Source organism: Paramisgurnus dabryanus, chromosome 1 (genome assembly GCF_030506205.2).
Source record: "Paramisgurnus dabryanus chromosome 1, PD_genome_1.1, whole genome shotgun sequence".
In the NCBI taxonomy this organism is placed as follows: Eukaryota; Metazoa; Chordata; class Actinopteri; order Cypriniformes; family Cobitidae; genus Paramisgurnus; species Paramisgurnus dabryanus.
The window spans coordinates 40,454,120-40,470,213 of NC_133337.1; the positions used below are offsets into that span (position 1 = coordinate 40,454,120).

The 16,094-nt window shown below is 38.3% G+C and overlaps 1 protein-coding gene across 4 annotated transcripts in view; it reads left to right on the forward strand.

Annotated features, from left to right (window-relative positions):
* dock1 (dedicator of cytokinesis 1) overlaps window positions 1-16,094 on the forward strand; it is a 286,009-nt gene that overhangs the window by 41,663 nt on the left and 228,252 nt on the right. For all 4 annotated transcript variants that reach the window (XM_065260710.2, XM_065260711.2, XM_065260712.2 and 1 more), the window contains exons 5-11: window positions 1,562-1,658; window positions 2,449-2,597; window positions 5,060-5,195; window positions 6,940-7,091; window positions 7,696-7,777; window positions 10,368-10,503; window positions 14,430-14,502. In XM_065260710.2, coding sequence (XP_065116782.1) covers window positions 1,562-1,658; window positions 2,449-2,597; window positions 5,060-5,195; window positions 6,940-7,091; window positions 7,696-7,777; window positions 10,368-10,503; window positions 14,430-14,502 — 825 coding nt within the window. The remainder of the gene's footprint in view (window positions 1-1,561; window positions 1,659-2,448; window positions 2,598-5,059; window positions 5,196-6,939; window positions 7,092-7,695; window positions 7,778-10,367; window positions 10,504-14,429; window positions 14,503-16,094) is intronic.

Sequence of the window (16,094 nt, forward strand, 5' to 3'; positions counted from 1 at the left end):
CACATCAGTAACATTTTTACTTTAAAGGTGACATAGAATGATAGAACGGGGTATTTATCCTTGTTCTGTGATGTGACATGTAGACAAAAATGTTTTTGTTTGGGTCTGTAATGCCTTAGAAGCTTCCTAAAAACCTCTCTCAGATAGCTCTATTAGGGTGGGGGATTTTAAACAAGTGGTTTTGCACCTATTTGGCTCCCCCTACTGGCTTAACTTGCAATCTCATTACTGATTGGCTGACTTTGCTGCCACTCAAAAAATGTAGCCAATTATTTTAAAGTGGAGGGGCAGTGATGTCATAAGCATCAGTTTTTCAGATTGGGCCGTTTTCTGGCTGACATTTCTAAAAGAGGAATTTCTAAGAGACTGAGATGTTTAGCATGTCTAGCACTTTTTGTATGTTCGGGAATGCGGGTAGACTACCATATTCAACAAAGACAAGGTAAAAATGGTTTTTCATTCTCTGTCCCCTTTAAAAGTTTTAAAACCTTTCATGCATTTCATGTAAAGAGCAATATATGTGTGGCACACAGTGTCCTTTCTTTGTAGAGCAGGGGTGCCCATACCTGTTCCTGGAGGGCTATCGTCCAGCAGATTTGGAGCTGGGTTGGAACTAGGGCTGTGCAAAAAATCGACTGCAATTATCAATTTATAACACAGACCCGTAGTTCACCAAGAAGCTAGGCAAAATCGCATAGATAATCGGAATCGATTTTCCTCGATTATGAACCCGATTTTGCCTAGCTTCTCTGTGAACTACGGGTCTGTGTAATAAATGCCGCTCCATCTAAAAGCAGCTGATGGCGATTTAATACTAATCACCGAACCGGCTTTACTGATGACACACGCACGATAATCGCAGTCGATTTTTTTGCACAGCCCTAGTTGGAACTGAAGTCTGCAGGACGGTAGCCCTCCAGGAGCAGGGTTGGGCACCCCTGATGTAGAGCGTTTTAAATTTCACGCTTACAACGTTTCACAGTAGTTATGACATGTAACCTGCCTTTGTGGGTAACAGTAAGAAAATGCACTACTTTTTAAACAGTTGTTAACTTTACAGTTAGTGTATGTTATGTCTGCTTATATCAGCTTTAAACCTTTATTGCTCTGTGAATCCAGCCTGCAGTAACTCTTAAACATTTATCCCATAGACAGTCTTAGTACTCATTGCTTTAACAGTCCTAGTTCTACCCTTATGGGAGATCATAAATTGAGTCCGATTTTAAAGTTTGGTTTCAGAATAAAATGCAGTTGAGTGAACACTGAATGTGTGTGTGTGTGTGCGCGCGTGCGTGCAGGCCGGCTCAGATTTCATAACAGCTGTTTTCATGAGTGATGGTGGTAATTAGTTTTCATTGGTTTGAAGGGATTTGAATGATGCAGAGACATCACACGCCTGTATTAAACAGGAATTACTGAGATAGATGCAGTTCAACAGTCTGTTGTTGCCCACACAAACGATATTCTTTTAAAAGTCTTTCCCTTCATTGTGATGTTCTCTCTCTCTCTCTCTCTCTCTCTCTCTCTCTCTCTCTCTCTCTCTCTCTCTCTCTCTCTCTAGACAAAAGGAAACTGTCATCCCAACTGAGCTTCCACTGGTTCATGAGGTCACAACTACGTTGCGAGAATGGGCGGCCATATGGAGGGACCTCTATGTGGTCAGTCATAAAGATGACCACACACAGTTAAAATTGTGACATTGACATCACACAGTCGGCATCGACTTCAAAACGTGACAAAAAATACTCTGCACTGTAACATGCTTGACTGCATCTAGTCCATGCTATGACATGCACAACTACACATTCGGAAACAGGGTGCTTCATCAACGTAACATAACAGAATTAGAATTGTGACATCAATACAATAAAGTTTACATTATCACATCGCACCGTTAGCGTTGATGTTATAAACATATACTCGCCACTATAGTGATCATACCCACTCCATTATGACATCATGAGGTTGACAGCACACAGGATGCATTGACATCATCAACATGACATAACATGGAATTCGAATTGTGACATCATCATGATACAATCTACATTATGAAGTCACACATTTGACATCACACCGTTAGCATTGACGTTATTAAAATATACTCTGCACTATAGCAGTATCTATGTGACCATACCCAGTCCACTATGACATCATCAGCTTGACAGCACTTAGGCTGCATTGACATCACAGACATGACAACAACAGGGTGACACAACTGTTTATGTGTCCACTGTGAAACACTGCAAATGTTTTTTTCTTCTAATAACCATATAATTTTTTTACTGTTTTCTTTTTGGAAAGCACATAAAAAATTGAGCCCTTGAAGTCTTTTAATTTGCATATTGGAGTCCTGCGTAATTTTTTTGTCTCCAATGATTAAGAGCGTGCAGCACGACTTCATTAACTCGCATTGCAGGCTTTCAAACAGACTTTGTGTATCTGCAGGGTGACAAGCGTGAGATGTTTAACACGGTACGGGACATGATCTACGACTTGATTGAATGGCGCTCTCAGATTCTGTCCGGCACGCTGCCTCAGGACGAACTGTCGGAGCTCAAGCAGAAAGTCACCTCAAAGATGGACTATGGGAACAAGTACGAACACACACATACACACGAGTCACTGACTCGAGATCTTCTGATTGGGTTACTTTAAAATGGAAAACTTGCAAGTCACGACTCTGGCCTGTTACATAAAACTGACTTTTAATAAGCGTTCCTGTTTGCTGTGGGTCACTGTGAAAGTGTTTCAGAAATTCAGGCTTTTGTTATTAATTAGTGATGCATCACTATTACATTTGTTTTTACTTGCAATTAAGGATTCAAAGAAAGCAGTGACCCCAAAAGTATTAAACTTTAGCGTGTAACTCATCCAACACTGTTTGTTCTACCCATGTGAATGATAACATAGTGTGTGAATTTTTTTCAATAAATGCTAAATTATATAATAATAAAAATAAAGAGAATCATTGGAAGGAGAGGACTTTGCATAATGCGTTTAGGCTTTTTTAATTAGGCCGCTACCAAAAACATGCAAGTTAGGTATATTAAAGATACAAATTTGCCCCTTCCCCAACTTGTGTGTGTATTAACTAGTTCTAGCCATAGATGCTGGAATAATGTGAAGAATAAATAAAGAAAGAAAGAGAAATTAGGCCACTAAGCAACCACATAGCAATGTGCAATAGTTCACCCAGATTATCTTTACATCTGCTTAGCAACAATCTGGGTCCCTGACAACCACGCACGACTCCATGCAACCAATGTGGAGAGTTGTGCATTAACAAGCATAATCTATAATCATATTTACATTACACTTTTTCCAGATGATTTTATCAAAGTGCCGTTCAGTGCATTACAAGTTGGGATCAAGCAGGACTTTTTGTGCAACTTTTCTAACCGGTCTTAAAGGATTAGTCAATTTTCTTTAAAAAAATCCAGATAATTTTCTCACCACCATGTCATCCAAAATGTTGATGTCTTTATTTGTTCAGTCCAGAAGAAATTATGTTTTCTGAGAAAAACATTTAAGGATTTTTCTCATTTTAATGGACTATAATGGACCCCAACACTTAACAGTTTAATGCAGTTTAAAATTGCAGTTTCAAAGGACTCTAAACGATTTCAAACGAGGTCTTATCTAGCGAAACAATTGTCATTTTTGACAAGAAAAAAAAAATTCACTTTTAAACCACTTTAAACTTCTCGTCTATCTCCGGTCCTCTGACGCGCCAGCATGACCTCACATCATTGCTTAATGCAGTGGAAAGGTCACGTATTACATATATGAAATGCACATTTCTGGACCATTTTAAACAATAAACTGACACAAAGACATTTATCAGCATCATTCGACATACAACAACGTCGGAACGGTCCTCTTTCTCCACACTTGTAAACACTGGGGCGTAGTATCGCATTCGTCACCCGTGACCTCTTGACGTGATGACGTATTGCGTGAGGTCGCGCTGGCGCGTCACAGGACCGGAGATAGATGAGAAGTTGTGGTTTAAAAGTGCATATTTGTTATTTTTATTGTCAAAAATGACAATCGTTTCGCTAGATAAGACCCTTATGCCTCGTTTGAAATCGTTTAGAGTCCTTTGAAACTGCAAGTTTAAACTGCATTAAATCTATTATGTGTTGGGGTTCATTAAAGTCCATTTCCTCAAAAAACATAATTTCTTCTCGACTGAACAAAGAAAGACATCAACATTTTGGAAGACATGGTGGTGAGTAAATTATCTGGATTTTTTTTTAAGAAAATTGACTAATCCTTTAACGTGCACCCCAAGACGTATAATTAATGAATATTTCTTTTATTCTGTTTGGTGACACATGCAATGTTGGTACCCTTCACCTTTCTTGATTCATGATATTCAACCCAGGCAAACTACTAGTGATAGTGTCATCATTTACCTTTCACAGTGGCGCTCCTGTGTATTTTAGTGTTGTGTGGTATGAGGAAGTGAATACAGATATGTGACAGTAAATTTCACACTTGACAGAAAGCTTCTAGTGTGCTTCTGTGAAAAGCTACACACACGTCATACACGGCTCTCAGTTCTCCATTATCGGTTCTCTCACCTGTGATGCCCAGTAAAAGATCTTTATTTTCAGTATTTTTTATTTCAGTAATATCTGTTTCCAGCATTGATATTGGTGCCAACTCTTGCTCCTGTGTTTGGTTTAAGGATATAAATTATATCCCAGTCGTACAGCTGGTGCAGGAAAATGGTGCTATTATATTGCAAAGTGTTCAGACAAACACACAAAAAATTATATGGTTGCAAAAATTCACAGACTGAAGTAAGAACCTGAGCTTATGTCAAGCACCATTCATATCTGTATAAAAAGTTGCTATTATTTCTTCATTACATCCATTTTGAGTGTCGATGTTTTTATCCAAATCACATTAACAGTGGAAAATAATAGGACAGCAATCAAATATCATAATATATTTAATGTTTACAAGCTTTTACTCATCTAATCTTTCACTGTCTGTTGTAAAGCAGTTTTTCTCTCTGGTCTTTTGTTTCTCTTTTTGTGGTTGGCAGATATCTGGACCTGGATCTGGTAGTGAGAGATAAAGATGGAAATATTTTGGATCCTGATCTCACCAGCACTATCAGTCTGTTCCGGGCACACGAAACCGCATCCAAACAGATCGACGCACGAATCCAAGAAGAAAAGGTAAAACATTATTATTTTTTGAACAATAGCACACCATTGTAACTACGAGCATACCGAGTCAACAAAAAGGAAAATACAAGCAGTAACTTTTGTATTTAAATTTGTTTGTATTTTTATTTCACACATTTCAGCCCTTCTCTATGTAGTTATTTCCATCATCTTGCACTGTGACTTACTTAACACATTTGGTTATAACAGTACTGTCATATTTATTTCGAGTCTTTGACATTTGTTAAGCCACTAAACCACAGAGCAAAAGTCCCCGACCACAGCTTTGAAACGCCTTGCCTTGTGAAACATGATGCAGGAACAGAGAGCGAGACTGAACCACTACCCAGCATGCAATGGGACACTGAAGCATTGAGAACTCATCTGAGCAGATGTACAGTTACTGACAGGCCAATGTAGTGTTTGTAAATCAAACATGTTTAAGAGCAAATGTTTTCTGCTAATCACCACAATGAAAATACACAGTACACTATTATAAAGATATACTTGCAGAGAGTTAACCCATACCTACAGCTATGTTTATACTCGATGCGTCCGCATGAACGCGTTGGTGCACGCGGCAAAAATGACGTCAACGTGGAATTGGGCGGTCGTGCGCGTTGGGTGGAGTTGTGCACTGCAATTTTTGTAACTGCGCGTGCGGCTCTGCGTCCGAAAATGACCGACCTCGAGGCGATTCTGGCCGAACAGGCAAGCCTGTGACGTATCTCTTTGATCAATCCATGCACAACAATACAAATACCATTTATCTGACTAAAAGTAGTAGTAAACTTAAAGTATGAAAACCTTACCATTTAAAAAACAAATTCTTTACATATGATTAAGAATTATATATATATATATATATATATATATATATATATATATATATATATATATATATATATATATATATATATATATATATATATATATATATATATATATATATATATATATATATATATATATATATATATATATATATATATATCAAATCAAGCTCTGATTATACAAGCACCATGGTTGTTCCAGCAGACGACGACGACTTTCCTCTTCTTTGTGCACTTGATTGCTCGCGTCGCCACCTGGCGGTTGAAAGAATAGTGCAACAGCGAGTGTGTCAACTATAAATGCCCCGTCCTTTGTTGATAGGTGCGCGTGATCAGCGGAGGCTTGCGTTGCAGACCAAGCACGAGTATAAGCAAAGTTTACAAATGAGGGATTGTTAAATATTTCGTCAGAGAAGCCAACAATAAATCTAGAAGTATAGTCCAGTTTCATGCATATGCCAGGGTCTGCGTATAGTGCATGTGATGCAAATTTCGTCATCAAAATAGTATGCACGCAATGTATGCGCACTGCAGGATTTTTTTATACTTTGTATGCTAGGTTGCACATGCACGTACAGCAGAATGTAGTATGTAGCCGAAGAGATGAATTGCATTTTGTTGCAATGCGCATGCGTCCAACGTCTGCGTACACAAGTCAAATAAACTGCTTTGCACTGCTGTGTTTTTGCACAGCATAAAACTTTTCCATTGACTTTATTACAATTTTCATGTTCTTTTAATGATTATTTTCTCATTATATCTTCATCTCTTTAATATGGTGTAAACCTGTGGGTGTCTTCCATCACATGCAGATTGTATGTGATTCATTGAATGACATTACATTTGACACAAAACACGTGTGACATATTAATTGTGCAGTCTGAGGTGATGTTTTTAATGTCTGTATTCTTTTGCAATCTCAGAAGCAGAACCCGGATTTAAGCAGACAGGCGAAGTTTGCCTCCACGCCCTCGTTCGGCCTGTTCGTCACACTCAAAAACGTTGTGTGCAAGATTGGAGAAGACGCCGAAGTGCTGATGTCATTGTATGATCCGATCGAGTCCAAGTTTATCAGGTCTGTCTGTGCATCACGCTTGGATACATGTGCTTGTGAGGTCAATTACATAAAATTATTACATTGCAATAGTTGTTTTACTGATATTTTATTATACTAATCATATGATATTCATAACACAACAGTCTTGAGTTTTTTATAGTATTTAAAGTGATCTGTGATCTTTCACATCCACCACTACCAAGGAACCGCAACGTTTGAACCCTGTACGTAGTTCACAGTGGTTTCTTGCAACAGCATGTGTATGCTAAATATGATTATTTCAGTTTCTTTGTCAACATTTCTGACAGCCAATCAGTTTTTAGGATTAGGTTTAGTGTAAATTTCAGGTTTAACCCCAGGATTAACTTAAGGGCTTGCTTATTTCTCTTTTGTTTATAGGTTATGGTTGGGTAGTAAGTTAGTACTTTATTTCTTGCACAAGTTTGAGGATTAACTGAAGCCTATGATGTAAAAGAAAAGAGTCAAAATAAAATGATATATTTACAGTCACTTATTTGGCAGATCCTCGAGTATATGTGTTACAGTTGAGCAAAAGTAAAATAATTTTGTTTTAATCACAAGGTCATGATATATCTACTGTCATGTTTTTTTATGGTTGCAGTGAAAACTATCTTGTACGCTGGTCGAGTTGTGGTTTGGTGAAGGACATCAATCAGCTTCATAACCTGCGTGCTGTGTTCACTGTATGTATAACTCCACTACATTTATTTCTGTATTCTCTAGTATGCACTATGCATTCAGTATAGGCTTGCTGAGAAAGTGAAACAATTAATAATTTAAAGGAAATATAGTGCAGAGTGACAGGAGTGCAAACGTGACAACTTACCCTATAGGTGGGGTTCATTGTAACAAACAGAGGGTTTGTTGTAATGCTGCGTTCACACCAGCCGCGGTAGAGGCCTCAAGCGCGAGTGATTTCAATGTTTAGTCAATATGAAGACGCGTTGATGCGCGTCTGGAAGTCTCGCAACGCGGCAGTTCATTGGACTGAATGTGTCAAATAGAGCCACCATCTTGAAACGGGAACTCTGCATCAGCGTCATTGTAGGCAATGGTGTAACGGAAATAAAATCACCATAAATCGTCATGAATGCGATTTTCTTGGTTTTCTTTTGGTTCGTTTCAGCAGTCAGACATGTATTTAGCATTGAGTACAGAAAAAAAAAAGTTTTGATATTATGAAATTCTACTTTTTCTAACTATAATGCATAGTACTAGTAGGCCTAACATCCATACGCAGCATAAAAGTCCGGGATAGTCCATGAATTCAAAGTACAGGTGGAGATACCAGCTTTACATAGCTACTTCCTATTACAAGACCCCTGTTCCAAGATGGCGGCGGTTTTGACGCATGCTTAGAACCACAAAGGCGACATCTAGTGTATATGTCTATGGACGCGATTCCGCCTCATTCGCACGTCTAGTTTCGCGAATTGAGCTTTGCCGTGGCAAACGCACAAGTTGAAAAATTTTAACTTCGGCGGAAAAATGCGTTGCGTTAACCAATCAGGAGTTTGCTCTAGTAGTGAAGTGATTACAGGAAGCGAGTAGAGTCGCAGAAGCCCCTTCCATGACGCAAATTTCCACGTAAATGTAAATTTCACGGCCGGCTTTCACGGGCGAATGAAGCGAGTAAACTCAAACTGTTCAAGAGGCAAACTAGGCGTGGTAGACGCGATTTTGACACCTTAAAACGCGGCTGATGTGAACCCAGTGTAACACCTGCTAGAAAATTTTGAGATGCACCGAATCCAGGATTCGGATTCGGCCGAATACTGGGCTTTTTGACGGGGTTCGGGTTCGGCCGAATCGTAGATTTTTTTTCCACCGAACCGAACCCTAAGCTTGCGCTACGCTGGTCGACATCACGCGGCCGTTGATTACACACATCAGGTGCTGACGTGGAGATAAGTGCTTTTTTTTCCGGTGAGCCTTAGGGGCGTTTCACATTTCGTGGACGCACCTGGAAAACGCATTGCAACACATCGCTTTCATTGTGCTTTGCAGTCGGGCTATCAAAATGCATCCCCGCCCTGCACGTCGGGCTATCATGACTTATAGGGAGGAAAACATATATTTAAATGCTTATGTATCCTCTCACAGATTTGGATGGGTAATTGTGGTGGTAACACACCAGATTTATGTAAAGCAAGATTTTAAATTAGAATTTGTAATAGTAAAAGTGTTGTGACTGGTGTGACACACAATTTATAAAGTATAGATATTATATACTGTATATATTAAATGCCTCTCAATTGGTATTGTCCTAAAATCTTTACGTAAAGTGACACGAAATTAGTTTTAGATTGAAGCCAGAATATCTTAGGGCAATTCTTGACCTTTCTAATACTTTTAGTTTAGATGGGTGGCTTTTTTCTTTCAGAATGAATATCACATATGCACTTATGTGCAATAAATACAAAGCCGCATATAGCACGACCGACATACGTCATTGATTTGAGTGCACGCATCATTCTTCCTGTAATGATATGATGCTTCATCTACAGCTGAAGCCTTGCCATTATATAAGTGCTTTGGTTACGGCTTGATTCCTTCTGCATTGTTTGTTAATGAGCAATGTGTGCGTTATTGGGTGTCACTTTAATTCCTGCTCATTAGGCGAGGGGTAGAATTGGTAGTTAAATTGTTGCAGAAAACGCCATCATTAAAGCTGTAAAGGGCAACAAGCTGATGGCTGTACACAAGCTCTATAGAGCATGTCCGCCTTGCATGCTTACACATATTGGTTGCGTGTGGGTTTGTGTACTTTAACAGAAAAACTAATTTCCTGCAGTGTGAAATTGTTTTTGTGTTATAGCTAATGTTAAATCATTACACGTGGTTGTTTTTCTCATGCATTTCTATTAAAGATTGTAGCTGTGCTTTATTGTGCTTTTTTACATTAGATATGTGTGTGCGTATGTGTGTATTTGTACATATTTGCACCCACACATATGGGTTTGCTCTCATTGAGGTGATTGGTTAAATGACCACAGGGCTGTTGTGGGTCACTTTGACTTCCCAGAATCCTTTGGTCTCCCAACAAACCTACATCATGAAGAAATGCCGAACCCATCAAATGCTACTAGAAACAATTTAATCGTCACACACACTTTCCTAATCCTTAGATCGATATTTGCCTCCCCGGTTAGTTAAAAACGAATAGAGTTTAACTAGATAGTTTTCACATTGTTTAAAATCCCACTGCTTAAGTCTTGTTGGTACACAATTGTGCAGGATAGTTTTTATACTTGTTTGTGTTTGTCTTTTTAGGATTTGGGGAGTGAAGATCTGAAGAGAGAAAAAATCAGTTTCGTTTGTCAGATTGTTCGAGTGGGCCGAATGGAGCTGAGAGACAACAATGCCAAAAAATTAACGTCAGGTCTGCGCAGACCCTTCGGTGTTGCAGGTACAGCTGCATTTCTCCCACATAACACTCTCGGTACACCTGGACTTTACAAAATGTACTGTGGTAACCGCGGTGTTTGCTGAAATAGCATTTTGGTAATTACTACTATGAAATGATAATTTTTCAATATGGGATCTTTTTCAAACTGTGACAGACCCTTCCAGGATATTTGTCATTTTAATTACGGTTTCTGCAGATGGATGCAGGTGTTGTATGCAGGTGTTCTGTAGGCTGAGCTTTAATTTGTTTACATTCAGGATGCACTGGTTGTGACTCACAGCTCATGCCGACAAACTCTCACATGTGTATAACACGAATAGGTTGCATTGCATTCATTAATGATGCATTCAAAGCGAATATGGCCTGTACACAGATATGATGAAGGGCACTGTGATCTCAGGAAAAACACACATACTCAAAAAACATATGCTTGAAAAATCTGCCATATTCATAAATGTAAATAAATTGCCATTTTGACCAAGTTAAAATAAACTATACTCTAAAAAAATGCACATTTTCTCTCAACCCAGCGTTGGCTCAAAAAGCCCAACATTTTGGGTTGAAACATCCAACCCAGCATAGGTGAAATTACAACCAAACGGGCTGGATTCGTCACTTTTTGACCCAACGCTGGGTTGAAAGTAACCTAGCATTTTTTTGGAGTGTAGCCTAATATTTGTGTAATGGATTTTTGTAATATTTCTGTTAAGATAAGCATCACTTTCTGTTGCGCATACTTGTCGTCCAAATCACTATATGCATTAAAAATGTAGGGTAGTTTTTAACTCATGGTTAGGTAAAATGAACAAACCCAACTGGTGGCTTAAATTAACCTAGATTACATTAAATGTCCATATTTTACCCATCCATAGGTCGAATTTTTTTTCAATAAAATTTAATTTTATATTGCACTTTTTACAATTGTTTAATTGTTTCAAAGCAGCTTTTCAATAGCAAATGCAGGAGAAAACACAAAAAATCGATGGACAACATAAGCGGCAGAGTACAGCGGCTAAGATTAAACCGTACTAGCGCGCGTACTAATAATGTAACGTATAAAAAAGGGTTCTAAGTTAAGCCAATGTCAGCTGACTCCCTAGGGCTTGAAAAAATCTTCTAGGAGAAAGAAACTCCTGTTTTTTTTAGTCAGGAGGAAAAAGTCCTAGGAGGAAAAAACCCTTGACAGAGAGCCAGACATGGCTGATTCTGTTGAGGATATACTATATAATAGATACAATTTTATTGGAATTAAAACATTTAAAAAAACAAAAAAAGAAAATAATGCACACCCAAGGTGGTAATGCAGCACGACGGAAAGTGGAGTGCCGTTACACCGTGGGTGTGCATTTACTTTCAAATAATTTAAAGGACCAGAGTCAATTATTCCCTTTATACCACGGTTACCACAAACATTGCTCTGGTGTCTATTTTTAAGACATTTTAGGTGTGCGGTTATCAAAAAAATAATGCATAACCACAGAACATTTCTCAGCCAATCAGAATACAGCAGTCAACAGATCCGTGGTATAAGTAGAAATAACCCAGACTATTTTAAGGCTGTGGCAAAAGCTTAGTATTCACGTATCAATGCACTAACAATCAATAAGAAATTGCATAGCAACACCTTGGCAACCACTGCCGCATCATGCCGGAGGTTTGGGACAAGAACCCTTACATTTTTCTTTACACAAAAATGTAAAAATGTACTTTAGTGCCTGCATGAGGAGTTCTGCTGTTGTGAGGTGAATTTGCTACTTTAGTCTCATGAATAAAAGAGCGGCGTTCCTCTGTTCTGTATGGAAACAAAAAGAAGAAATAGGAGAAAGAGATGAGACATGCAGCCTTGGTTTCAACATCAAACACTTGTTCTGAATGCATCTCTCTATCTGTAAGACCATTAAAGGGGGGGTTTAATGGTATTTCAAGCATTCTGACTTATTAACACAGTTATAGAGTTGTTTCCTCATGCTAAATGTAGGCAAAGTGTCAAAAATGCAGTTGGGCGTGTTTCAGAGTATTTCTGTGCCGAATGCACTTCGCCAGGGTTCGTACAAGTTTCGGCTAATTTTTTTCGATTACGGTTCTAACTGACGTTTCAGGGGTTTTCGATACGTATCACTTCTTTATATGGGCTTCCGCCGGAAAACTTCCCCTGGAAAACCCCGCCCAGCCGTCAGTCAGCGGGAGACGCTAGAGCTTGCTAACAGCTTATCACGCCACTCAGCTTTGTTTAATTTCAAAAGTCAACAATGGCACAACAAGAAGTGTGTTTTTGGATGTAAGGAGAAGACATCCAGCCTTATGGAAACAATGGATATAGTTTATTATCCGGATTAGCAGCGGAGTTTTGCGTGTGTGTGTTTGATGCGGTGGATTTTCATGACGAGTTACACGCGGTAAGTAAGACTTCTGTATTATGTTGGAAATAGGCGCGTGTATATTATATAAATGACACGAACATGTAGTGAATCATAAGTTAAAACAGTGTTGTATAGTGTTGCATGACTCGTACTCGCTCCTCCCGTGTTATAACTCCTCCTTCTTCATTTTTTCGTACGTTATCGGAAAGATTCGGTAAAGCTAATCTTTCTTTTATAAATCTGATTAAACTAAAGACTCTTCAGAGATATAAAGGATGTCATACTACTCCATAGGTACTCCAGATTAATATCAGAAATGCAGAAACAGCGTGTGTTACGTGAGCTTTAACAGAGGCCGTATGTGGGTGAGGCGGGTACAGACACAATCTTTATGTGCAATGTCACCTTTAATGTGTCTACCTCAGAGACAAGCCAACACTTCCATTATAGCTCATCAGTTTCCTGTTGCCTGCCGTAAACCCAATCTAAACCTGAACAATCGTCTGTACATGAGCCCAAAGGGCTTTTTAGGACAGATTTTTAAATCTTCAATCAGTAGTAGCTAGCGGTCGACAGGTTTTCTAGAAGGTTTTGGCTCTTTCACAAAAGAAATTTTCATATTCCTGAATTTTTATTTGAGTTATTATTATATTTTTTTGAATTTGGTGCCGCCTCAGTTTATATTAAGTCAAATGTTCTTTGAATGCACACTTTAGGCCAGATTTACCAACGCAAATACCTCTCATGCTATTAAACCAACTACTATTACGATTTACTAAAGACACGCCGTAAAAAATTACATTACATTATTGTATATGCATTTGTAGGAGTTTCCTTTTCAGAAGCAAACATTTATTGGAGGAGATTATTTAAATGAATCCACCCAACAGTTTGGATATAATACAGCATTTTTTTTTACTACTTACCTTGCATACTGATTTTTAGCCTACTATATAGTATGGAAGTATTTAGGCGTAGGGAGTGTTTTGGGCGTAGCAATTTTGGACGTAGCGAGTGTTTTGGTTTTATGCTGCGTACATATCAGAAGCGAATTTAACTCGAGTAGACTACATAAACGCAAAAGACAGTGCACAGACGCAAATAGACAAGAATTTGCATGGAGCGATGCGAATGACGCAGCATGATTGCCGCAAAGCGCTATTAACCTCAAACACATCTGTGCAAGTTTAAAATATTCAACTAAAGTAGAAAATTTTATGAGGCTGTGCTTTTCAACGATTCAACACGAAATCAACAATTTGCGCAAGTAGATTACATGCAAAGTCAATGCAAAGTCATGAATAAACTTGTGCAAATGATGCAAGCGCAAGTGCATATATTAAGCTCCAGTGAAAAATGTGCATGATACGAAGTTAAATCCCACAAGTAATCTAGAGCGAGAAATTCTATGTTTAGCTTTTGGTGTGTGCAGCATTACAGTGTTCTGTGATAATGTTTGACTAAATGTCCTCACAATCAAAATAATTGCTTTAAAAAATGTTTGTCGTTCAGTGATTTTTTACAGGTTAAATCCTCTCTTCACTAAAATCTCTTAATTTCTCACAGTTATGGACGTAACAGACATCATCACGGGTAAAATGGACGATGAGGATAAACAACACTTCATACCATTCCAGCCGTGAGTGTGACTTCATTACACAATAAACAAGAAAGCCATAATGAATTTCAACACAATGTCGCATCAGAAACCTTGTGAGCCCCTACATATACATCATTTTGGGCATCATAAACATAAAGTATGTTTACTGCCACTGTATTCATCTGGTGGCAAAAGAAATTATTTTTACCCAAGTTGTGAGATTGCAGTCTGAATTGAATGTGATGGGATAAATACTCTGTATTGCAAAATAATACAAAGAAATAAATCACAAAGAAATGGTGTCTAGGTAGGCAGCCCTCTAGGGATTAAAACCGAGCCAGTAAAATAGCTCGAAGCTCAGATCATACTGGGAAATACAAAATCTCATCATTTCCATCCATGTTTTGAAGTGCAGAAGTATCTGTATTAAATGTAAAATATTCAGGCTAATGATGTAACCACACGTTCTTCAGTTAAGTTGGACACAAGCTCTAAACTCTTGAGTTTTCCCAAAGGCTTAACATTTGATTCCCTTGATTCCCTGGGGTTTTAATTCATTAACTGTTGCCATCCCAGAGGTGTGCAGAAAGCTTCTGGAAACTTCCACTTTTAAAATCTCCCATTAATTCTTTTTCCTGTAGAAACACAGGTCTGAATCAACAGCAGTTTCAAATAGATTGTAAATAAAAAAATTAAAGTAAATGCCAAAATTGCCAAAATGGAGCATGAATAATCTGGTAGAGATGTAGAAATGTTCTCCCCTGACTAACAAGCAAATAAACTAACAGTGCTTCACACCAAGTTTGATTTGTGGCATGATGAATGCATCACTATGTGCACTTTCTCCCCTTAATGTGTTGAAACACTTGGTGTGAAAAGTCTTCACGATTGACCACCTCACCAGACAATATTAAACATGAGCATCTGGCATGTATGTGCATCGTATTCTTTAAAGTTTTCAAAATGTTTTACACCAGGGGTCTCCAACCTTTTTGTGAGCAAGGGTTACCACAATGGATAAAACAATTTGGAGGGCTACTTTTTTATGTAGTCTACTCAAAACTTTTTTGCTTTACTTTTTTTATTTTACTTTTTGTTATGTTTTAGTATTGTTTAAAATGTTAACATACGTAAACCAAGCCAAGCTAATATAAAAATATGTAATTAATATTACAATTGAGACTATTAATAGAATGTGCTTTGGCGGGCACCCTGTTGGAGACTCCTGTTTTACACATTTTTCCTTTTCTTGGAGTCATTTTTGATACCAGCTGATCAGTAAGGTATTGCGTAGTTTATGATGCCTGTTGTTTTTGGATATGATGTGAACGTTCAAAAGCATGCAAGTGTGCCTGTATGTCTGTATCTTCCTTCATTTCTGCTGTCATCTGAATGGTATGTGTGCAAACATCACTACACAAACATCGATGCATACACAGCCTGTGCTCTTAATCTGTACGGCAACCATGTAGGATTCGCCATCATTCACCTGTTTATGCTCTCTACTTGACTAAATCTGATCAGACTGCAGTCTTTCCCCCCTTTAACTCTTTCACACAGCAGCTTTATCAATGCAAGAAGGTGTGTAGTGTGTAAAATAAATGTTGAACCCGGATATAAATATTTTGTCA